The sequence below is a fragment of the Juglans microcarpa x Juglans regia genome, chromosome 7D, assembly GCF_004785595.1.
Source record: "Juglans microcarpa x Juglans regia isolate MS1-56 chromosome 7D, Jm3101_v1.0, whole genome shotgun sequence".
NCBI lineage: Eukaryota > Viridiplantae > Streptophyta > Magnoliopsida > Fagales > Juglandaceae > Juglans > Juglans microcarpa x Juglans regia.
Window position 1 is genome coordinate 3,300,806 of NC_054606.1, and position 21,672 is coordinate 3,322,477.

The 21,672-nt window shown below is 37.1% G+C and overlaps 4 protein-coding genes across 6 annotated transcripts; 3 read left to right on the forward strand and 1 right to left on the reverse strand.

The window, feature by feature from the left end:
- The first annotated feature begins 327 nt into the window (after positions 1–327).
- Positions 328–1,944, forward strand: LOC121238615 (UDP-glucosyltransferase 29-like). Its single transcript, XM_041135568.1, has one exon. The coding sequence runs from the start codon at positions 383–385 to the stop codon at positions 1,739–1,741; it is 1,359 nt and encodes a 452-aa protein (XP_040991502.1). The 5' UTR covers positions 328–382; the 3' UTR covers positions 1,742–1,944.
- Positions 1,945–2,588: 644 nt separating this feature from the next.
- On the forward strand, positions 2,589–10,761 carry LOC121238616 (protein GLUTELIN PRECURSOR ACCUMULATION 3). 3 transcript variants are annotated; one of them, XM_041135569.1, is made up of 16 exons: positions 2,589–2,724; positions 2,814–2,911; positions 4,555–4,693; positions 4,790–4,818; positions 4,941–5,037; positions 5,176–5,231; positions 5,344–5,451; positions 5,842–5,898; positions 7,501–7,592; positions 7,738–7,822; positions 8,463–8,615; positions 9,182–9,279; positions 9,724–9,888; positions 9,970–10,082; positions 10,266–10,356; positions 10,503–10,761. In XM_041135569.1, exons 1-16 carry the CDS (start codon positions 2,663–2,665, stop codon positions 10,560–10,562), a joined length of 1,503 nt encoding a protein of 500 aa, XP_040991503.1. In that variant the 5' UTR covers positions 2,589–2,662; the 3' UTR covers positions 10,563–10,761. The 3 variants fall into 3 exon arrangements, with proteins under 3 accessions (XP_040991503.1, XP_040991504.1, XP_040991505.1); XM_041135570.1 differs by having other exon boundaries at positions 2,814–2,907; positions 4,575–4,693; XM_041135571.1 differs by lacking the exon at positions 2,589–2,724 and having other exon boundaries at positions 2,817–2,907.
- Positions 10,762–11,178: 417 nt separating this feature from the next.
- On the reverse strand, positions 11,179–13,019 carry LOC121238617. The gene is made up of 4 exons (XM_041135572.1): positions 12,270–13,019; positions 11,823–11,933; positions 11,542–11,622; positions 11,179–11,449 (listed from the first exon to the last, which is right to left on the reverse strand). Exons 1-4 carry the CDS (start codon positions 12,483–12,485, stop codon positions 11,375–11,377), a joined length of 483 nt encoding a protein of 160 aa, XP_040991506.1. The 5' UTR covers positions 12,486–13,019; the 3' UTR covers positions 11,179–11,374.
- Positions 13,020–15,257: 2,238 nt separating this feature from the next.
- LOC121238618 lies at positions 15,258–21,539 on the forward strand. Its single transcript, XM_041135573.1, has 3 exons — positions 15,258–18,048; positions 20,358–20,668; positions 20,987–21,539. Exons 1-3 carry the CDS (start codon positions 15,761–15,763, stop codon positions 21,355–21,357), a joined length of 2,970 nt encoding a protein of 989 aa, XP_040991507.1. The 5' UTR covers positions 15,258–15,760; the 3' UTR covers positions 21,358–21,539.
- The last annotated feature ends 133 nt before the right edge of the window (positions 21,540–21,672 follow it).

A 21,672-nucleotide genomic window follows, 5' to 3' on the forward strand; every position in this document is an offset into this window, starting at 1 on the left:
GTTCACATGTGGGTAGCCTTTTTAAGATATAGGAGATATTCACGTACTAATTTTACTAGCTACCAATATCACCATCATATTATATATCATCAATCATGCATATCTGTATGTAGCATTTATCCGAACTGTATGCTGGCGTTTACTTGCGTAATCGTTAGTACTTTCGCGTGCCTTCCGTTGACCGTTCCACGTCGTTGCCTTTCCCTTTCTGGTCCCTTCTCTTTGGCCACGTATCCAAACTTTTTTCTACGCTTCGGGCCTCTTCTCGCACCGATCTCCATCTTCTCCATTCACGTACCATGCATATAAAATCTGTCCCTCCCTAGCTTTCCATGTACAAACAAGAAACCAATATCCCCCCCAAGACATAGGAAATTAAAAAATGGAAGGTAGACATTCTCGTATCAGCGTCCTGATGTTTCCTTGGTTAGCTCACGGCCACATATCACCTTTCCTAGAGCTAGCCAAGAAGCTTACCAAGAGAAACTTTCACATCTATTTTTGTTCTACGCCTGTAAACCTCCGCCCCATCAAAGAAAAGCTTCCTGAAAAGTATTCACTTTCAATACAGCTTGTGGAACTCCATCTTCCTTCCTTGCCCGAGCTTCCTCCACACTACCACACAACCAATGGCCTCCCACCCCATCTCATGCCTACCCTCAAGAAGGCCTTTGACATGGCCAGCCCAAACTTCTCCACCATCGTAAAGAACTTGCGCCCTGATTTGCTTATCTATGATTTTCTTCAGCAATGGGCACCATCTATTGCTCTGTCTCGAAACATTCCAACGGTTGAGTTCTTACCTACTAATGCTGCCATGACATCTTTTGTCATACACCTTACGAAGAATCCTGGTGTCGAATTTCCTTTCCCAGAAATCTATCTCCGGGATAATTATGCCATTAGTAAGTTCCAGAACGTGCTTGAATCATCTGCAAATGGTATCAAAGACATTGAACGAGCAGTAGAATGCTGTGAACAATCTTCTGAGATCGTTTTGATCAAAACTTTTAGGGAGATTGAGGCAAAATACCTTGACTATCTCTCAGAGTTGACGGGGAAGAAGATTGTGCCGGTAGGTCCCCTTGTTGATCAAGACCCTGTTCACGAATATGATGAGAAACCGGGAATCATGGAATGGCTTAATAACAAAGAACGATCATCGACTGTGTTTGTTTCATTTGGAAGTGAGTATTTTCTGTCAAAGGAGGAAATAGAAGAGATAGCATATGGGCTGGAACAGAGCATGCTACCATTCATATGGGTAGTGAGATTTCCTGGAGGTGCCAAAGTCAGTCTTGAAATGGCACTTCCAAAAGGTTTCCTCGATAGGGTTGGAGATGGAGGAATGGTTGTGGAGGGATGGGCACCGCAAACGAAGATTTTAGAGCATTCTAGCATTGGTGGGTTTTCGAGTCACTGTGGATGGAGTTCTGTGCTGGAGAGCATGAAACTTGGGGTCCCAATCATAGCCATGCCCATGCACCTTGATCAGCCACTCAATGCAAGGCTGGTGGAGGAAGTGGGTGTGGGTGTAGAAGTCGAGAGAGATATGAATGGGAAGCTTAAAAGAGAGGAAGTGGCAAAGGTGATCAGAGAGGTGGTTGTGGAGAAAGCCGGAGAGAGTGTAAGGCAGAAGGCAAAGGAATTGAAGGAGAAACTAATCAGTAAGGGAGAGGAAGAGATTGACGAAGTGGTTCAAGAGGTGGTGCAACTTTGTAGGAAGAAGAACAGGCACTAGCTCGAAATTGTACACAACTTTTGCATGCCTCGTAGTACTGTATATCGGTGTATTGATCGACTTGGCAAAATAATTAAAAATAATTAAGTTCTCTTCTGTAACATTATTTCCGAAATAATGTAGAGATGATCACAGAGGTTTATGCACACAGGTTAATAATATAAATAGAAACGATATATATATATATATATATATTTAGATCTCATTTATTAATACAATATTAATTTGATGAAAAAATTTTATATAAAAATCTTACACCACACACTTTCGTGATTTTTTATTTTTATTCTTCTATTTTAATACTTAAATATGTTTATTTAAATAAAATGATAAATTATATATTAATTATGGAGACGTGTTGTGACGCTTAAGTATTCTTTTAATTGACGTGGCAGCTAGCATTTCAAATTAGTTAGTATCTAAAAAGCTTCTCAAGGGTTCTTTTAACTTGTTATCATGTATATTATTGTGGCTTCAAAAGATTTTCCATGATTGAATAGTAAATTTGCTTGTTAGTTTATGGTAATTATATTTTAATGTGATTAATTTTAAATTAAGTGTGACAGAAATAAGAAAAAAAATATTACATTGGAACAAAGAGATTGACCAACGGCCAAAGACAATTAACAAAAGAACATCACGTCACATCTCGAAAAAATATCCCGAAGGATTGTCCCGAAAAGCATATTTTATTTTTTTATTTTTCTTTTCCATTTTTTCATGTATTTTTTAAATCATTATAAATATTTTTAAAAAAATAAAAAAAATTCACAAAGCATTTCTCTTAACAAAAAGTCAAAACAACGAAAAAAAACTGAGGGGCTCCTCTCACACTCGTACGTTCCATGAAAATATATATACAAAAAGAGTTTCTTCCTTTCTTCGACCATAGAGGATCTGTGAGTCGGCAAAAGCCACAAAATGCATTACTGGGTTAGAGCTGCTTCGTCTGATTTCGGGGGCACTCTTCCGCAACCTCGCAGGCATTAACTCTCTCTCGTCCTGTTTCTCTATTTGCGTACATATCTTTCAAGGTTCTTTCTTCATCTGTTGTTGTTATTGGGCTTCTCAGTGGTCACACAGCGGTCAGCGTCGGCAAATCGAAGGTGGTCGTGTTTGGGGGCCTCTTCGACAAGAGGTTTCTCAGTGATATCATGGTTTATGACGTTGGTACTCCTTCTTTCTTAATGTCTATGGGGGGCTTCCTTTTTATTTTCTCAGCTCGATTTCTGATAATAACTTCGTTTCTAATCTGTTTCCTTATTAATTTGTTTAAATTCTGTCTCTGAATCTTTTGGGTATTTCTGGTTTTACTGTTTTGTCAATTCAATCTCAAGGCTTTCTTCAGTTTTTGGTTATTTGGATAGAAGTAATTGAAGATAAGGAATTTACTTTCAGTTTTTAGTTTAAATGGCGTGAATAAAGTATGAAGAGCTGTTTTCTTTTTTTATTGATGAAATTCGTGGGGATTTTAGCCTTATTAATCAGGGGATATGGATTGACTGGATGTAAGATGTCAACTCAAATTCATAGCACGTCATTTTGTCGGAGTAAAATCTTCAAAGCCCAAATTGTCATACTTCATTAAAATTCGTATCAAGCAGTTTAGACTAGCAATCGTCTTTCAAATTCCTTGATTTTGAGTCCTCACATCCAAATGCAACTTTATCGAATTGTATGTTACACATAAACACACAAGCCTTACTGAAACTTTGGGGGTGGTCATCTGAATTGGTGTGCAATTCTAGTGTGTATAGTTGCCTGAGTACTTGGTTAGGAAAAAAATGTTTGCTTATGTCTTTTTATGCTGCTATGGTATTCTAAATTAGCAAAGAAGTTAAATCTTTCCCTGCATTAGGTATAAGGATAACTATTTCCTTTATACGTTACTGATTATGAACATTTCCACTTAAGCAGTCGTCATTGGGTGTATTTTAGTGCAGCTCAGGCATGTTACTCTAGTAGTATGAGACTTTTATAGGGAACTCAAATTCATTTATATCATTTGATGCCAGTCAGATAAGGAAGTAAGCACATTCTTCTTTGAGTGAAAACCTTTTAACCAGGGAAAAAAATGAAAATGAAAAGCCTGACGTGTTTCCACAGTAAGCTTATTCTTGGTACAAATATGAAAAGGAAATGCTGTAAAAGGCATAATTCTTCTCAAGAAAGTGGGAATGATAAAGTTTATTGTGTAGTTGAGGACCTCAGGATGTAGTTACAGACCCATAATCAAATGGAAAAGACCAGAGAGAGAGAGAGAGAGAGAGAGAGGAGAAGGAACACTGGGATTTCAATATGTACAGTTGTGAAAACTCTCTTTTCGATGCTCCTCCTAAAATTGGTATTATTCACCAAAGCCACCCATGTTAAGAGTATCTTCCTTTGTATTTGGTGCTTGCATATGAGTTTCAGGGAGAGAGAGAGAGAGAGAGAGAGAGAGAGATACAGAGACAAGGACAGAGAAGAGACAATTGTACCTTAATTTTGGCTTTTGATTTTTTCATGCTTTTATCTGGGCAGGTGGTTGGTGGAAACGGTTTTAAGAGAGAGATTCAGATTGGTCATTTGCCCTAGCCACGAAATGATTAAGATTGCATCCGTGTATTTGGCGAGTGTGTGCGTTTGTTTCAGAGAGAGGGTCGGAGAATAATTAGGATACATTTTTTGCCTTATTGTTTGTCCCAGTGCACACCCTTTTTTTTTTTGGGGGGGGGGGGGGGGGGGGGGGGGGGGGGGGGGGGGGGGGGTTGGTGTTGGAGATGGTTCCAGATTCTCAAATTCTCAATTATGTGGTTTTTTGGTTGACTCAGAGAACAAACTTTGGTTTCAGCCTGAGTGCACTGGAAGTGGGTCTGAGGACCAGGTAGGTCCAACCCCACGAGCATTTCACATTGCTGTTGCGATTGACTGTCACATGTTCATCTTCGGTGGGCGTTCTAGCAGCAAAAGGTCTGTACACATGCAACAATTATATGTTTTCTGCTCACAAATTTTGTCTTGTTACTCTAAAGTCGCATAGACCTGATGATGAGGTTGGATTTTCAGGTTGGGTGACTTTTGGGTCCTAGATACGGGTAAGAACGTACATAAGTTCTTTGAGTAAGCATGGTGGTGATGGATGTTGAGATCCTACAATTAGTACTTTTTTGGTTTCTCTCGACTTATTGGGGGCTTACGGAACTTATGTTTGTTCCAGACATATGGCAATGGTCTGAGCTCACCAGTTTTGGTGACTTACCATCGCCACGGGATTTTGCTGCAGCTTCAGCTATTGGAAACCGAAGGATTGTTATGTGAGTCTCTAAAAGTTCTCTATGTGGCATTCTTCAACAAATGGTTAGTTTAGGTCTTAGGTATTGGACTTAAAAGTGACAAAAATAAAGGATTTTGTCCTCTATTATTATATTAAACAAGATACTAATTGGGTGCAGGTATGGTGGCTGGGATGGTAAAAGGTGGTTATCAGACGTGTATGTCTTGGACACAAGTAACTTCTTTACCATGGCTTTTCAGTTTTGCTCTGTTATATATATTGTGAGGGAATGTTTAATTTGATTGGTGTGACATAAGATTTTAACCTGGGTTGCTTTGTGAAACAGTGTCTCTTGAGTGGATGGAATTGTCGGTGTCTGGAACATTGCCACCGCCTAGATGTGGCCATACAGCTACTATGGTGGAGAAAAGGTTGCTTGTCTATGGTGGCAGAGGTGATGTAGCAAACTCTTGTTGCAGCAGAATTAGGTTTCATAGATACTTCAATAACGAAAAAATTGATTTGCAATGGGCCTGAATTGCATTAAATATATTTCATTTTCTTTTGTGGGACGTGTTTAAAATTTGCCAATGTTAATTTTTAAGTAGTTCATGGCTCTTTTTGTCGTTACCTTTGGTTTTTTTTTTTTTTTGGTGTGAGGGTACTGAGAGATGTACATTGATCTCATTTTCACCAACTTTGTGATGTCGGTTATTGTTTATATATGTGATACTAAGTCAAGTGTGTCTACGTTGTGAATCACTTATGATTTAATTAATGGTGGAGTTAATTAAATCCTTTTTTTTTTATTTGACATGATTGCTTCTTTTTTTCACTTCAATAGGAGGTGGTGGGCCAATTATGGGTGATTTGTGGGCCTTGAAGGGTCTTATTGAAGAAGGTTAATAGTTGCTCCAATTTTTATTTTCCTATTCCTTGTCTTTTTTTCCTTTGCCTTTTTTGGTTTTCGTATTTCGTAATTCGGGTATATTATCTAATTTTCATCAAGTTATTTATCAAAAAAAAAAAAAAATTTCTAATTTTCATCAAGTGAATGGATGTAAATATATCCTTGTCTCAACACATCCCGACTATGTTAATGTGTTGTAGTTCTGGTTTGCATTTTGCTTAGCAAATATCTTGTTCTTGATATTATTCATTTATATATGCCTATATTCTTAATAGATATTCGCAAGTTCCAAGTTCTAGTGTATGTTTTGATTATATAGTTGTTTCCTTTGCAAAACATGCAGACAAGTTCATTTCTTGTGCAAACACATGGTAAAATTTGGTCTGGCTTAAGTTCTAATATCTTTTGTTACTCAAATATGCTAGAAGCCATACAAAGAATCTCAAACAATCAATTTCTAGTTGCATTTAGGTGTTCCTTGAAAGTTGGAAATTGACTTAAATGGCTTTATCATCTTTATAGTTGAGTTTTTTTTAGCAATGATGGCTTGCCTTAGAAGGTTCTAGAATTCAGGTTGTATGGAGAATGACCTATAGATAGTTCTGCAGGAAATGTGTGTAATAGGAGGAAGTAGCTTCTTTATGTTTTATAAGCAGCTTCTTTATTGACCTGTTGTATCTATACCAAATGAAACTTTGGCAGTGGAGTTAGTATTTGATATACTGGGATAATTGCGTGTTTTCTTTCATAGATAAAATAAAGTTATTTATTACTTGAATTTCTCTTAAGTTGGTTTGGGATCTGTCACAAATTCAAGTAACATTTGAAAGGAAATTTTTTAGTCCGAGAAGCTTCCATGCAAATTCGGCTCCAGAGTAGGAGGATCGCCTATCATGAAAAGTTACTGTAAATAAAATAAAATTCCATTATTGTAAATGTAATGATAAATATGGACTGCATCTGTCACGACATAATGATATGGCAACTGATCTTGAGTCCCTGAAACCAATGTCGTACACAGTTCTGTTGTTGGACTCCACTTACATGGTAGATGTAGATCTCAATCTACACGATGGATTCCTACATTCTAATGCTACTTGGAACTCAGTATTTATGTCTGTGTATCGATATGCATTGGCAATATTGTTGAATAATACATGTAGAAAGGAACGTTTGTATTCTCATTGCACTGAAATAATTAATGATGCATAAAATTAATGATTCTCCTCAAAGATAAATGGATGCATTGTGTAAATTTGTTTGTCTTCTAATAAGTGTTTTTAAGAAGCATTTTTTTTTTTTTTTTGGTTCACTTTTTTTAGAAGTCCAAGCTTATTTGATAATGAGATTTGTCTATTTCCATCTTCTAACAAGTGCAGTAAAGAAATTATCACCAGCATTTACCTTGTTTGAAGTGCACAATTGCATGTGAATCTGTGGGGTCATCTGTTTTGCTTGACCAATTTTCTTGTTATTATTTGTTCATATTTCTCAATCAATGTGCAAGTTTCGGTTTTGTACATCTCTATAGCTCTATTAGAGATTCTTTGATAGACTAAGTTGGATTTGTCTTGTCTTTGTTGTGCAAGGAAGAGAATGAAACACCTGGATGGACCCAGTTGAAGCTTCCAGGCCAAGCTCCTTCTCCTCGATGTGGTCATACTGTTACTTCTGGAGGACACTATGTAATAAACACTTTCTGTTTTCCTTGTGATCTCTTTTCACACATTCATTTTGATTTTGTCATTGTCAGTCCTATTTATTATGTCAATGCTGAAACATTTTTCTTCTAGATTCTCAAACCTGACTGCTAAAATCTTGTCTTTGCAGCTGTTGTTGTTTGGAGGGCATGGGACTGGTGGTTGGTTAAGTCGTTATGACATCTATTACAATGACTGCACTATTTTAGATAGGAGTGAGTGCTTTCCTACTTTGCTTGTTGGATTTATAGCAGATGTTTTCTGAATGTTTCATGTTGATTATTGTGAACCATTTGTATTATTATGCTATATATATTCTGACCCTGAATGAAGATTTTAGTTGATAATCACATTTTGAAGCAAAGATTTAAAGTTTTGTCACCAGACAAATTAAATAGAAAATGCCAGTCTGTCAGATCTTCAGCAAATGTCATGACCATGACTTGATTCTTCAAAATCTTTTATATTTTTTAATTTAGGTGTTAGGGGGAAATATGGTCCAAAAAAATCAGGGAAGGTGCTAACCTCATGTTGAAGGAGTGGAGTTTACACCCTCCTACATCTGTGTTCACACATACATATGAACATCTGGTTAAAATTATGTATATATTTATTTATATTAGAGCCCTTTTAGCAAAGCTTCAATATTTAAAATTGAAATGTAGGATTTAAAAATTTTCCTTTAAATTTTTACTTCATTAAGTTTAATGGTATGTGTTGCAAGAGGACATAATTTTTAAGGATTTAGCTTAAAGGGCATCAATGGTGGCATTTTTCTTTTGTCTAGTTGGGGCTCTATAGCTATGCAAATGACACATTACAAAGTACTATTTATATTTTCTTTTTGGCAATTAGTGTCCGCACAGTGGAAACGCTTACCTACTGGAAATGAACCCCCTCCTGCTCGGGCATACCACTCTATGACATGTATTGGTTCACGTTATCTGTTATTTGGTGGCTTTGATGGCAAATCAACATTTGGCGAGCTATGGTGGTTGGTTCCAGAAGGTACCGATTTTGCTTTGAATTAGTTTACTCATTGTGTCATTTGGCTGTTGTTTGTTAACCCTTTTGCTTTTCAGAGTTCCACCGGGATGTGTTCCGAACCATCCATGCTGTGAATTTGATTCTTTAATGAACTTTTAGGGCAAAATCTTCTCAATGATGATGCATCAGTTTGTCTCCAACACACCTTTTGTTTGGAGCATTTACAGAATGTTGAATGCAGTATCATTTATAAATGAAATGTTATGGTGTGCATGCATTTCCATTAGATGTATATCTAGAAGGCATTTTCTCAAGTTAGTTGCAAGATATGTTATAGAATTCTTGAGTTAGTTGCAAAATATGGGCAAGCACTGTAGTCTGCTGGTAATCTATTCTGTAAAGCTTTATAGTTTTTTTCTTCTTCTGATAAGTAAGAAGAAAAAAACTTTATAGTTTATACAATGTAAGTGATATACTACTGTCCAGCACAATTGGATTGGATTCTTCTGCAGATTCCATGATGAGTCAGAATTGAGAAGTAAATTTCAACTTGTCCTTAACTGTTGCCAGCTCTGCTTGTTTTGTAGAGGACCCTATCGCAAAGCGGTTGACTGCATCTCCATTAAAAGGCCTTCCTGAAGATAAGGATGTTGCAACAAATAATAATATTCAGTCTGCACTTGAGGTATAACTTCTGATTTTGATGATATAGCTTGTTCTATTGAGCTTGTTGACCAAGTTCGATTACTCACTAGGAGTTTCCCTGGAATACCTGATACACAGTTCTAGCAGGTGTGGTCAGGATTTGCTACCCAATGGTGGGTCTGAAAGGTCCTGCCTTGGCGAAGTTTCATGTCGTGAAAAAAGTTAAAATAATTCAACAATTCACAGTTTTGAGCTTCTTTATTGACGTTCTCAGAAGTTTCACGGTTAATTCCCTTTACGTTAACTGACTTTTGTACTTACAAAAAAAAGTCCCCTTATGTTAACAAAGTTCAAATCAGAATCATAGGTTGTACTCATCATTCTAATGTCAATTTTCCCTTGACTGCATTTTGATCATTTTAAATAGACCACCTAGCTGGTTTCGAATTTTAATCATGTGATCGATCCTTAATATTTTGGACAGGGAAGCCAAAGGGAGCAATCTGCTGTCTCAGAATTACAAAGAAGATTAGAAATTTCAGTTTCACTCTCTAGTTCTGGGCTTCCAATTGTAAATGAGTTGGAAGACAAAGAATTCCTTGAACTAGCATCAACCTTGACTGGAGAAAGAGTCTCTAGTAATTTACAGGTTTAACACATGGAAGCAAATTTGGTTTACTTCATTGCCCATCTCTTAGGTATTCTTAACTGACTTTGTTATGGAAAAAAGGCAATTGAGGCTCTTCGTGATCACTGGAGGAAGGCTGTACCAAGGTCCATACCACTTAAGGAGCTAGGGCCTCTGCTTCGCGACTACCAGCGATTGATTGCCCATCATCAATTGTAAGAATGAAGCTTTTTGCACCAACACTTGTTTATGTTCACTTAGATCATACCAGCTTTGCAGCAGTTGTTTCCATAAGTGGAGCCGGCTTAACTTCTGGTTTTGACCTCTCTCAGTAGAATATCCTTAGCTATTGGTTTAATCAATTTCATGGGTCTCTTAAATTGTTGTAATGATGACAGGGCTAATAATGGATCTGATCTGCATTCCATTGAGTCTGGTTTTCTTGGGAAAGATGCTTATCGGTTTTACCATATTAAAAATGCTTCTCAGGTATGAGCCACGCAAGACTGTTTAGACCAAGTCCCACTTTTTTCCTTTTGGTTGTTTTCCTCTATGATTTTAATGCCTTGTGTTCTTCACATTCTTTCATTCAATTTTCTCCTTTCTTACATCGATCACATCTTGGTTATTTTCAGTTGCGAATGGATGATATTCCCAAGTTGCTGTCAGAGTACAAACAACTCCTATCCAACTAAAATAGCATATGGGGGAATTCTTTCAAAGAATGGAATCTTGCATGATGGTTTTCCAGGTTTTGTTTATGTCATTAAGCCGTTAGGGAAGTTTGCTTCTTTCTTGGAACTACCTCAAATTAACCATCTGCCCAACCACTTGACGCATGGGTAAATTAGTACAATGTATACCTGTTCAGTATGAAATCCTATAATTCTTGCTCGTCTCCGCTTGACGTGTTACTTGTTTTGTGATTCCTCTATTGCTTTGGATCATTCGTAATTACGCAGTAGCATATTACCATATCATGATGTGTTATTCATGTCAGATTTATCTATAGGATGCATTGGTATCTATAGTTAAGGTGATTGTGAGGACTATAAAACTGTTATCAAGAAAATCAAGTGAACACGTGCTCAGCCCATATTCAGCCCTAACTTCTCAGATAAAGAATGTATTTCCCCCTCTCCGAGTTTGGATTGGCACTCTGAAGTCCATCGACCATGCATGTAAATCTCTTCAATAACTTGTTATTAGTCTGGTACTAAAAAGGAAAAAATACTTCAAACTATAAAAAAACTGAGACTTTGCTTGTGCGGATGACGAGAAATTTTCTTTTGACAACTGCCTTGATTGGCATAGGACAATATTTTGAGGATGACATTAATGTGTATATTCGTTGTAGGACATCTTATCTCAATGGGAAAAACGTTTTAAAGTAGATGAAGGATTACAGGCTTCTTAAACGCCTATGATTAAAAAAACACCTATGTACTATTAATTAATTATATCAAGTACAAGTTCACAAGCCAAACCACGGATGACATTGGAGATCTTAGTGTGTGGATTCTATATGCTTGCTCAGCTCCTCGAGTTTCTTCATTCTCAGTCGCTCACTCTCGGTCAGTAACTGGAAATAATATCACAAAGAAGATATTAGAAAGGAAGAAGGAGAGTAGGAAGAAGGGGAGATGTTCAGGCCGAAAATTCTGGGACTGTTACCTCCATTAATGTGGCTATTAGCTGAGTTTTTTCTTTGTTCTTTTCATTGAAAGCCTCTAGGACTTCTTTGTATTCCTTCTCCTGCGGCCAGCCAATCAGAGAGAAAATTCGCAGTGATAACTGAGTTATACATATAAAACTTGTGAAATTCGAAGAAAAAGACTAAACAAAATAAGTTATAGATTGTGATGATAATGCATAGGAAGTTCAAGCCTGGATGCAAATTAAGTATCAGAGATGAATATTCCAAGAAGAACAATGGAGATACTAGAAGCAGATACCTTCTTCTGGCAGCTCTGTCCCAGCGGCTTTAGATCTCGGTTAGCCATGTCAATCTTCTTACGTACGGTAGCAACTTCCTTTCGCATTGGATCTGCGAGTACTTCTAGCTCCTAGTCGATTCCATGAACAAAAACAAATGAATTAAGGGTGAGAGTTTTACTTCAATGAAACAAAATCTTTTTTTCTTTTCATAAATTCAGAACTTGGGTAATGGTTTGAAGTTCGATGCATCTAATGATTTTTTGCATTTGAAACCGCAAATACAAGTTCTTTCCTATAAGCACCAACCCAAACAAAGAAGTATCCAAGAAGAGGAGAAAGAATATAAATGGGGAAACTTATTTTACAAGTCCGCATAACAATCATAATTTTTTTGGAGTTATCAAAAGGTGCAATAAGAAAATAGTCATGGTTGATAGAGTTGTTGATAATTTTCTGAACCCTACTTCCCAAATCTGTGCCAAGCGCCTAGTTTCTTCTTCAGCACGACCCAACCGAAGTTCTACTTTCTCCTTCACCTCCATCTTCTTCCTCTCAATTTCTTCTTCTCTGGCTTGAATCGTAGATATGGCCAACCTTGTGATCTCCTCATCCTCACTCTCCTCAGTGGAGGAGTGCCTCCCACTGTTGCCAACGCTCCCAAGGTTCTTCATTTTTTGCATCGATCTCGGTAATGCCGGTCACTTAGGCTTCTATGCTCCCTCAAAATCAACCTCTATGTACTTTTGTAATGCTGTCAAAGACCCTCTTGTTTGCTTTTGCTTTAAAATACTCTCTCTCTCTCTCTCTCTCACACACACACTTGCTTTCTTCAGAAAACATTTCAAAGAAAGCAAGAACACGTACGTTATATATAGACAGGCGTACGCAACAGGCATCAACTCCTCTAGTTGGAACGAAGACTCTGTACTTGCATCCTAGTAAAACTTTGTTAGCTAGGGAATTTGGTCCTTATCTTCTTTCTCTCTATAACCGAAGTAGTTAAAATGTCGAATCAGAATTGAGAGATCATGATGTTTTTATCAAGCATTGGGGTGACTGATTATGCACGTAATCTACATTGGCTGAGGGTGGTGGTGACAAGAACCAAGATTGCTTGAAGCAAGAGGAAGTTGTGTCACATGAAATCACACGGCTAGCCTGCCTTGCTGGGTGATCTGGGCATAGTACTTACTGATCCATATGCATCTATGGCTCTCACATCTGGGGCCAGGTTTTGGTGCATCGATCACAACTACTGCTCCAACAAAGTTCTATTTTGAAACCACTTTGATTTGCTTATGCATATATGTATATATATACACAATATAGCCGTCGTGGGCTACAACTTTGGCGCACTACTAGGAATATGAGTGCTTCATAGAAAAGAAAAGTTCATCACCAAAAAGGTTCTAACCAATTCGCCTTTCCAAAAGCAGAATTCAATATTTTTTTCTTATAGGAAATAATCTTCATTCATTCATAAAACGAAGTTACAACTGTGACTTGATACATACAGAAAAAATTTTAGATTACTACTCACAATTGGAGCTTCACCAGTACATAAATTTATTTGTGATTGATATGGTCTTAATTTCTATCACTCTCTACAAATAAACTGTAAGAGAGATCACACTCTGTCTAAAGCAAAATTCAATATAGACAAACTACAAAAGCACCCACCATTATATGACCAGGATTACTATTTATTTTTACAAAGTTTGACTAATCTTGGGATACACAAGTCATTGGGATGGAAAAAGTATGAGTGCTGAGTTTCAATACGTCTTTGATAAACCTCAATGCGTAAATGGTAAAAGATAATTACAATACCAAATAGTCATATAAATACTCATGAATTGGTAGAAGCGAGGCAGAGCACACATTCCCTGCAAAAACTGGTGCGTACGTACGTGGTAGGGGAGCATGAGAAGATGGGCTGTTGAACATGCGCTGCATTCTCGTTGTGGTGGTAATTAGCTTTTATTTTTATTCCTTTTCCTTTCTCTTTCGTGTTTCCTTTCTTTTGCTTTTTTTCCCCTTTTTAATAAGTATAGGAGATTAATGGTTGATTAAGTAAAAGAGTGATACTTTCGGTGTGTCAAGCACTCTTTTTTAAAAAATAAATAAATAAATATAAAATTTATATAAAAAAAATTAATTTTATTCTTTTTCAAAATCAATGTGCAAGCGTCACACTCCTTTTGAAAAATTGACTAAATATCAAAAATTATATATGCAGTCACTTTTGTATACTTTTTTGTACACTCCATTAATATGATTGGCTCCGTCATTTTTTTAATATAAAATAACTGTTTTAGTCAATCACATCAGTAGAGTGCACAAAGTATACAAAAGTGATTGTATGTAACAGAACTCAAATATGAGACCTATATGAAAAGTTAATTTTTCAATAATAGATCTTACTCTTTTTCAAAAGAAAAAATCTTCTTGCAAATGATTTTGCGCACCAATATTAAATATAAGATATTCGTTTAATGAAACAATATAAATTAAAGATGAAAATGATTTTCATAAGACAAAAGATTTTATTCTTCTATCAAAAAAAGTTTTTTTTTTTTTTTTTGTAATAAAAAAAGCTATGTGAGTATTGATATGCAGTTTAGTGCACCAAATCGCTTGTACCTAGCAAGTCCCTTTTTTTATAAAAAAAAATAATAAATTATGTAAGAAATGATGGAATATATGTCGGTGATAATTTAGGGAAGAACAAATAGTTTTTGTCAACAAAATCTTAAATATTTAATAGAGTTCTCCATACAATACAAGTATGGTTTCCATAGTTTATTTCTATTATTTCTTGTGATATCATTGATTTATCATATTTTTTTACGTGTTAATTAGAAACATATGCTCTAACAATTCATTGACACCAATAACATCGAATTTTCCAACTGTCTTTGAAAGTACTCATTGTGTAAAATTTACGATCCCAAATTTTCACTCCAACTAAAATCACTCAAATTCATGAAAAATCATAATCATAATTTTTTTTTATTGGCATATTTATAGAATATGAGTGATTTTATTCTCAAGTCAGTGTAGAGAACATACTATTCATATTATTGATTCGCTACTATTTGATTTGCAAAATTAAAATGTATTATTTTTCTTATAAATTAAATCCTGATAGATCTATATAATGCAGTATATGTCCTCCATGACATGTGAATAAAATCTTTTATGAAATATATATTTGATAAGAGAGATATTTTAAACATAAAGAGATCTTATAAAAGTAAATTCATAAATTAATATATTAAATTTATTTTATAATAAAAATAGTTTTAGAATTTGTGAATTTACATATCTAATTCAATTTTGGGGAATTTTCACGTTATTCGTGGATGAACGGTTCAGATGTAAAAGAAAATTTGCGGCATAGGATCGTATGCTACACCCACTAACCCAGAATTCCCGCATTACTCTAGAAAGTAGCCGATGAAACAAGGAAACCAGCACCGGGGATAAAGTAAACCGCCCTATCTTCTTTCTCATATCTGCCTTCGGACCCCATATTTCGTCGTCAGATTGTCTGGTAGAACACCTTTAGATGTATGAGAGTGTTTCTGGATTCTCTAATACATGAATTTTGAGAAACCGAAGCAACAAAAGAAAATTGGTTGAAAAACCATGGAATCTTACCAACATCAAAAGGTTTGAAATCTCTCTCATCCTTAACTCCTGCTAAATGGAAATCAAAGCCCTTTTCTGGGCCTTCTTTCTTTGATCCCTAGTTGTAATCTTTGTGCGTATTTATAGGGCTAGGGTCTCAGATACCATCCTACCGTGCTTGAAACATTTTGGCTGTGTCTTTGGATTTGGGCTTTCCAAGTCCTTCATCTTTTGATCTTAAGATTTGGTAAAATGACTCAATCTAAAAGTAGAATTTTTAAATTCTAAAGGATTTAACAGTGTATCGATTAGTGAACTAAGGATGCAATCAAGAAGGCATGAAGATTATTCTACAATTGCCCCGGGTTCAAAGTTCCGTGCTCAACACCGGTCGAGAATGGGTACTGACCCTTGCAATGGTACTCTTTGTGATCGGTCTCAGCTCACCCGGCAGAATTCGAGTCCTCATGAGTTAGATGGGTCGAGACGGGTTGTGGGTGCTAGTCGAAGGAGTGGTTCTGCTGAAAGGGGAGATTATGCTTGGCATTTGGGTGGTGGTAGTGGGGGTAGAAGAGATAGGATGCGATCAAGGTCACCCCCTTTCGAGCAAGTGAAAAGAAGGGCTCAGTTCCATGAGGGTGGTATTGGCATGCGTAGGGATTATGCGCTGCCTATAGAGTTGCAGCGGAGATATGAGTTGGCCGATCGTACTGATGATAAGGTTGGTGATGATAGCTTGACTTCAACAAATGTTTATGGATATCAGCATTATAGTTCTAGAATGGGTAAAGAGAAGGACTTTAATGAAAGCAGATTGTCAGAAGCTGGTGGACGTAGAATGTTGGGTCAGAAATCAATGGCAATGGAAGATGGCATACCTCGGGGGTCATATCGGTTGCCTCAAGATCGAGGTCCCACATCAAATTATAGAGAAACTGGTGGGCACCTATCATCCTCATCACAAAGTATAGATATACCACGGATTGAGCACGAAAGGCTTCAGTATCGGGACCCTGTAGCTGTGGATAAGTTACCAATCATGGAATCATCCAAAGATGGAGAGAAACCCATGTTTCAATCAAGGGATGTTCCATATCTCGTTGGGTCTGCATCCCACTCCAAAGATTCTGCAAGAAACTTTCCTCTGAAGGATTTGCCAATCTCCTCTTCAAGGATGTTGAGGGATGAGTTTTCGGATTCTTATCAGGATGGCATCCACTTGCCTCCTGATGAATTTTCAAGGAGTGGCAGAAATCTTATAGATCCTATTGGCTGTAACATGTATGGGCGAAGTCCACTTATAGAGTCCCCTGGACACCATGAAGCTAAACAGAGGAATCTGACATATTGCCAAAGAGGTGCATATAGTCCCACCAGGGTTAAGTGTGAAGATCATTCATACCCAAAACTACGGGGAACTGCAAACGATGACTGTGAACATCCTCCTGATGACTTATACAGAGCGATTCCACCCCGTGTTCCACTAGAATATGACCTTGCACAAATCAATTACGATCATAGAGATATGTCAAGACCTAGTAACATGCACCCTATCGTAAATAGGGCTCATGATAACAGCGATGATCCTTACGGAAATCCTCACAAAGGAATTATATTGGACCATTCCACTTTACCAAAGCATGCAGGTTTAGACTACCTTGATATGAATAGAACATCAAATACATCAACGCAAGGTGGGGAGTATTTGGGTTCTGGATGTAATGATGTTGACTTTGGAAGGAGAGTGTCAGAACACTACAAAAATGCACATTTGAGTGCATCACAAGACCATCATTTAATACATTTGAGATCAGATTATGCTTTTGGAAAAGATGCAGGTCCAAAGTTTCTGAAGGAAAGGCTGCAGAGTCCTCCTATTTCTAAATATGATTCAGATATGCACAGACATTCTGTAAGAACGCAGAGAATGGAGGAGGAGTTTGGCTTATGTGAACCATTAGATAGGGTGCTTAAAAGAAAGTACAGTGCTGATGAAGAATTAGGCGGGCATGACTCTAGAAGATTCATGTCAAAATGGGATGCGGCGGGAGAGCTTCAGGATCTATATGATAGAGGTGAAGAGTGGATTGATGATGATACAAGTGGTTTGTATTCATCCAATGTTGTGGGATTTGACCGTAATGAATACAGAAAGCCCAAGAGGATTTATGATAGGCTAGAACGTCATCAAGATTTTACATCTGATGAATGGTTATCATCTCAAGATTTTTTGGCACATACGCAAAGGCATTCAGTTAGATTGTATAAACATGGCGGTCAATTTACAAGGTATCATCCAAGAAATGGTTCTTTCAGCTCAAATAACTCGCACTATCTTGATAGAAGAAGTGGTTTTCACAAACATCCCAAAGTTTGGAAAAGTAATGATGATTATTATGAGGATTTGCACGAAGACTATGGTAACCCTTCAGAAGATTGGGCGAGTCCCTCAGAGTCTGAGCCAGCCGAGGACACTGAGAAATTCAAGCAACTGGTACATGAAGCCTTCCTAAAGTTCTCTAAAAAGTTGAATGTGAACCCAGCTGTCCAAAGACGATACAAGGAGCAAGGGAAAGGTGGTAGTTTGTTCTGCATTGCATGTGGCAGAAGGTTTGTTTCCTTTCTGTTTATATTCTTTCTAAACGCGGAAAGCCTGTTTTCATATTTTGATTCAGGAATTTCCTGGTACTTTAGCCAATGCAGTCGAGTGACTATGGACTAGCCTTCTAGATTTTTTGGTTTGAAGTTTGTTTGGAAATTTAACTAGGGTCCATGCTATTTAAGACCAAGATTATGTTTATCATTTAGATTTATGCACAGTGTTTGGAGATGGAGGGTATAGTGGTACCAATTCCATGTGCTGTGATCTTCTGGTGAACTGATAGAAGTGACTTTAAAGAGCTCATTCAAGTGCTTTCCATCTTCTATCCTTGCTGTTCCATCTAGCAAAGGGCTATTAATTGGGAATAGAGCTACTAATTAGAAATAGGGAGCTGGTCTGATTTTACTTCTATGTACTGGGGTTTCCTAGTTTTTCATTTACCAGTCATGACAAATTCACTGGTGCAAACTGGATATTGGTGGGAACCGGACTGTTTAGCGGTAGTCTTTCTCATTGTGAGTATATATAGAAGTGGTCATAGCATTTATATCCACACATTTCAACTCTCACTGTATGTATATCTATGTTTTGTTTCGAAATGTCCAAATATACTTCCCATTCATTAAGCTCATCTACTTTTCTTTGGCTTTTTAATTATTTAATCGGGAAAGGTACTTTGTTGAAGTCCTATTTGGAAAACTTTGGTTTATATGATCAATATTCCAGAGTTATTTTTAGCCAATGAACGGATGAGTTTATCCCTTTTTTTCGTTTGCATTTGTGGGTTGGGGTGCAGGGGATGCGAAAATATATTTCACTGAATCACTGGGGTTGGGTTCACTCACCAGATGTGGATGAAGAACTGAAAGGATTTGATGAGCCTAATTAACCGGCTCAAATCATCATGGCCTGTTTCTGAGCTCTGTGTATTGCATGATTGGAGATTGTTAAGTAATAAATTGAACATTCAGATCCAATGGTATGCCCGAGCAGGCAGAGAATGAATGTCAGTGGCAAAAAGGTCAAACTATGTGGATCGGTAGATATGTTGATAAAGCAATAATCAAGAGCCATGGGCTTGAAACCAAATCTAAATTTAAGAAAAGCAGGGAGTTAAAGAATCTTTCATGAGTAATCAACTACGATGCTAAGGGAGGTAGTTCAAGGCGAAGGAAGGCTAAAGGGAACCCATATAAGAGAGCCCCTAATGACCCAAAAGCCCATGAAAACCTACCCAAAATACAACAAGCCCGAATTGGAATGTAACACACCTCCCCGACCCCAGCCCCTAGATTTTGTAAAAACTAAGGCCTCGTTTGTTTTCAGGAAACTTCTCAACTCATATCATCTCATCATTACAATTTTTCCAAATTTCCATACAAAATAAAATAAACAATTCAACTTTTTCAAATCCCAAAACAAAAATAATATTAAAAAAATATATTCTAACAATATTTTATTTAATTTTTAACTTTAATCTCAATTCATCTCATCTCATTTGCGAAAACAAACGAGGCCTAAACCTCTACCCGAACATCCCACTACAAGAACGTCTTCACAAAGCCCTCACGTCCAGTGTACTTGGTTATTCCTATTGATATATATATATATATATAATATTATTACTTATCAAAAAAAAAAAATTTGGATAATCGTTCAAGTTTTAATCTGTCTGACCCTTACTGGTAATGCTCTCGGTCTAGGATTCTGTTTTGCATTTAAGAGAGAGAACTGCATACATGAGAAGAAGTGTGATGATTGTTTCTGTATTGGCGATTATTATGCCACCTGGAAAATGATTTGATTTTTAGATTGACACTGTGGTGGTACATCTCTATTTTAATGTGGGAGTACAGACTAAAGAAGGCAGCAGGCAGTAATGAGCCGAAAATAAAGTCTCCAAATGTCTGATGTTCTTGTCTGATTATGGGATGAGACCTGGAGTTAATGAGAGACCTCATTTCATGAAAATTTATGCACAGCTTGGCGATGGTTGTGGTGGATTTGGTTGATCCAAATATGGAAAGAATGGTTCTTGGAGTGCCAATTTATATTGCTGTCATTTATTTAATTCTTTTAAAGAGAATCGGTAGTTAACATCATTGTTTATCTAAGCTTCAAGGTGTGACTGTTAATTCATCTGCAAGCACGTTGAAGATTTTGTGTGAAATATTTTCTCTTTCCTCCGTGTTTTCATTAAGGTGGGAATCTATAAAACACAAATTTCGAGTTTCATTGGATGGTAATTGAATCGATTTTTCTTTCTTGATAAAGCACTCTGTTGGCATCTGTTTTTCACATTTCTGTGCTGTTACAGCTTGTCAAAGGAGTTCATGGATACTCAACGCTTGGTAAGACATGCCTTTATGTCTCACAAGGTTGGCCTGAGAGCACAACACTTGGGTCTTCACAAAGCAATATGTGTTTTGTTGGGGTGGAATACTGTTGCCCCTCATGATACCATAACATGGGTTCCTCAGGTCTTATCCAACGCAGAAGCTTTGGCTCAGAAGGAGGATTTGATACTCTGGCCTCCTGTCATTATCATCCACAACATATCCATGTCAGACAACAATCCAGGAAAGTGGAAAGTCATTACCACGGACGAGATTGAGGCTTTACTAAGAAGTGAGTGACTTTGTGGGATCAATGATGTAAAAATACAAATGGTTGAAAGATACATTAGAGTGGGCATAAAGCTATATGAGTCGAGTGTATATTTTGTCAAGTTTTAACTGTCAACAAATAAATCAAATCAAATTTGCAGTTAACATAAGAAGAAAGTTTGTGGTTATATTTGCTTATATTTGTAGTATCCATTATTCAAATCGACTGCAATAATATATTTTATGCAGGAACTTTAGGACACAAAATCTGTTAAATACAACGCCGGTAACCATATGTTCTGTTAATGTACTTGATCTCAATGGTTCTCCTTTGTTGCAGGGAAAGGTTTTGTGAGGGGAAGAATCAAGGTTTGCCTGGGACGGCCTTCGGATCAAAGTGTTATGGTTGTAAAGTTCTTGGGCACTTTCACTGGGATGGGAGATGCAGAGAGGCTTCACAAGTACTATGCTGAGAATAAGCGTGGTAGAATCGATTTCGGGCAACTTGCACTGAACAATGGCAAAAGCAGCAACAGCTGGGATGCAGGAATGCAGGGAGACAAGGGGGAGGAACATGTCCTGTATGGGTACATGGGTATTGCAGAAGACTTGGACAAAGTGGATATTAACACAAGGAAATCGAATTTGATAAAGAGTAAGAAGGAGATTCAGGACCTAGCAAATGCTCCTGTTAGACCTGAAGAGAGGTAGATAATGTCCACGTACAACTGTTATATGGATGGTGCTATAGTTTTTTGTTCCCAAAACTCTTGTAGGGAAAATTCCAGGTTTTCTTTTCAAGGGTCTCTCGAGGTACTTTTATACCTCCTGTTTTGTAGACAAGATGTCACGAAAAGTTGGTTTCTGTTATATAAACTATGTTTTGCTTTTAATGATTTGGTCCCTCTCTACTCGAAATTTTATAAAAAACTTTGCTCCAAGTGAAGACGAGAGAACTAACCCTACTCACAATGCTTATTTATTGTTACCCGTATGATGTTTAGATAAAGGTCATGATATCTCGTG

Bases quoted from the DNA above. Each gene is read 5' to 3' on its own strand.
- LOC121238615 (XM_041135568.1), top strand. From the start codon at position 383: ATGGAAGGTAGACATTCTCGTATCAGCGTCCTGATGTTTCCTTGGTTA.
- LOC121238616 (XM_041135569.1), top strand. From the start codon at position 2,663: ATGCATTACTGGGTTAGAGCTGCTTCGTCTGATTTCGGGGGCACTCTT. The intron at 5,232-5,343 runs GTAACTTCTTTA...TTTGTGAAACAG, and splicing joins CGTGTATGTCTTGGACACAA to TGTCTCTTGAGTGGATGGAA. The intron at 9,889-9,969 runs GTTTAACACATG...TATGGAAAAAAG, and splicing joins GAGTCTCTAGTAATTTACAG to GCAATTGAGGCTCTTCGTGA.
- LOC121238617 (XM_041135572.1), bottom strand. From the start codon at position 12,485: ATGCAAAAAATGAAGAACCTTGGGAGCGTTGGCAACAGTGGGAGGCAC. The intron at 11,934-12,269 runs GTAGGGTTCAGA...GGAATCGACTAG, and splicing joins GCTTGGCACAGATTTGGGAA to GAGCTAGAAGTACTCGCAGA. The intron at 11,623-11,822 runs GTATCTGCTTCT...GGCTGGCCGCAG, and splicing joins GACAGAGCTGCCAGAAGAAG to GAGAAGGAATACAAAGAAGT.
- LOC121238618 (XM_041135573.1), top strand. From the start codon at position 15,761: ATGCAATCAAGAAGGCATGAAGATTATTCTACAATTGCCCCGGGTTCA. The intron at 18,049-20,357 runs GTTTGTTTCCTT...GTGCTGTTACAG, and splicing joins TGCATTGCATGTGGCAGAAG to CTTGTCAAAGGAGTTCATGG. The intron at 20,669-20,986 runs GTGAGTGACTTT...CCTTTGTTGCAG, and splicing joins GATTGAGGCTTTACTAAGAA to GGAAAGGTTTTGTGAGGGGA.